General features: G+C 53.0%; 1 protein-coding gene across 1 annotated transcript; it reads left to right on the top strand.

Annotated features, from left to right (window-relative positions):
• Positions 1-1136: 1136 nt before the first annotated feature.
• DACRYDRAFT_60408 (Pirin-domain-containing protein) lies at positions 1137-2000 on the top strand (the record flags this gene model as incomplete). Its single annotated transcript, XM_040775634.1, has 2 exons — positions 1137-1381; positions 1430-2000. The coding sequence occupies 2 exons, from the start codon at positions 1137-1139 to the stop codon at positions 1998-2000; spliced, it is 816 nt and encodes a 271-aa protein (XP_040623362.1).
• Position 2001: the final 1 nt, after the last annotated feature.

The raw sequence follows: 2001 nt of genomic DNA on the forward strand, positions 1-2001 counted from the left end.
CTGGGGCACGGGTGAGGTTCGACACATCTCAGGCTGTTACACGTTGAGCTTGTTTAATTTCTTGAAACGCTTAGAACTTCAATCTTGTACTGCTGGGACCGGGCACTGGTTGCAACTTCTTCTTTTTGTTTAGTTTATACTCTTATACCTTGAATGTATGCTGTGCACTAGAGCTTTGTGCAACCGTTCAATTTACAATCATGTTATCGAGGTGATGTCCCAAGAGTGCGGTCTGTGAAACGTTCCTCAAACCTGGCTCCGATTGTCTTGCCTGCTTATTACTCTGCTGCATCCCATAGTCAAATACCCAGGGCTAGAGAAGCGAAAACGAAGAAGGGAAATAGAGCCGGCCCTAAACAACCCCTCCTAATCCCAAAAAATGGAGGCCCGTTTCTCCCAGAGTGGGAAAAACAAGCAGGAAAATATTACGCGAGTGCTCTCCCCAAATGAGAGAACAACCAGAATCCGCTCGATAGGTAACCGTGGGGCGCCGTGCAATGTCGACCAGAGACTGGTAACGTCCCGGTCTGGAAGCGGGTACGTTCCCACAAGGTAAGTATGAGGTTGTTGGGATGCGCGGCGTGGGGTATATAAGGGACTTGTGGGTGCACGGACCGGGGCACGGACCGGGGCACGGGCCATGGTTTGTGCGATCACTCGCCAGGTCTGAATGGTGTGACAAAAGGAGAATCCAGCCTTGTATTTGGGGAGAAAAACATCGCCCCAATTGTCAGTCTTCCAGCTAGCTTATTATCAAAGCACATGACGAGGCTTAGGCGCACAGACATATATGTGGCTGTGTCATCTCACAATCACGCTTAGTCATCTGACAATCGTGGGAACTTTGCTTCCCCTTCTCTCCTTCCCCACACTCCCCATTTGGCCGTCTCATCACATCAATTCTCGGATCTCTTGTCAGCCTCTGTAATGCGCTTCGAGATGTTCTGGCAGGTGCTGGGGATTAATGGACAACTGGGAAGGGTGGTGGGGTATAAATAGGAAAAAGAGAGAGGGAGGCTGGCCAGAACATTTCCAAAACGGCTTTCCTTCAAACGGCTAGCAAGTTGCTCAAGCGACTTCACCTGCATCCAACTACAATCATATATTCCCCTCGCACCAACATCAGTAGCACCCCTATGTCATCCCCCAGCGCTCTCGAGATCGTATCTCGCCCTTCAACCGAACGAGGGCACGCGGACCACGGCTGGCTAAAGACATTCCACACCTTCTCCTTCGCGAACTACTACGACCCTTCCCACAGCGGATTCGGGTCCCTCAGGGTGCTGAACGAGGACCGTGTACTGCCAGGAACGGGGTTCGGCACGCACCCGCATTCTGAGTTCGAGATTTTCAGTTATGTCGTCTCGGGCGAACTGGAACAGTGAGTCTCTCATATACGTGTGCTGAACTATACACTGACACATGGTAGTCGGGATTCGATGAGAAATGTCGAAGTACTCAAGAGGGGCGACGTCCAGCTCACTTCCGCTGGTACCGGTATCCGACACAGCGAGAAGACCTTTGGCGCTTCACCAGTTCACTTCCTCCAGATCTGGGCCAAGCCCCGTGTCTCCCGCTTGGTCCCAAAGTACTTCACCCGTCACTTCTCAGACGAGGAGAAGACGGATAAGTGGGTGAAGGTCGTCGCCCCTGTTGAGGCTGAGGGAGTGCTGGACAAGAGGGAAGGGGATGGGCCTGCCCCGGTACAGAGCGGGGTGACGATGTACGCTACTCTTCTCTCTGAGGGAAACAGCCTTGCGCATCGGCTTCCACTCGACGGGCAGGGCAAGACGAGAAAGGTTTACGTGCATGTCGTCCAGACTAGCGGGTATAACGATGGATCCTCTAGCGGAGCACGCGTGAAGCTGAGCGGGGAAGGCAAGGAACTCGAGCTGAGGGAGGGCGATGGAGCTTATATCGCTGGATTACCTGAGCGCGAGCTGATCCTGGAGAACGTCGGCGAGGGGAGGGCAGAGATCGTTTTGTTTGATACTGAGTAGA

The sequence above is a fragment of the Dacryopinax primogenitus genome (assembly GCF_000292625.1).
Source record: "Dacryopinax primogenitus strain DJM-731 SS1 chromosome Unknown DACRYscaffold_83, whole genome shotgun sequence".
Classification (NCBI taxonomy): Eukaryota; Fungi; Basidiomycota; class Dacrymycetes; order Dacrymycetales; family Dacrymycetaceae; genus Dacryopinax; species Dacryopinax primogenitus.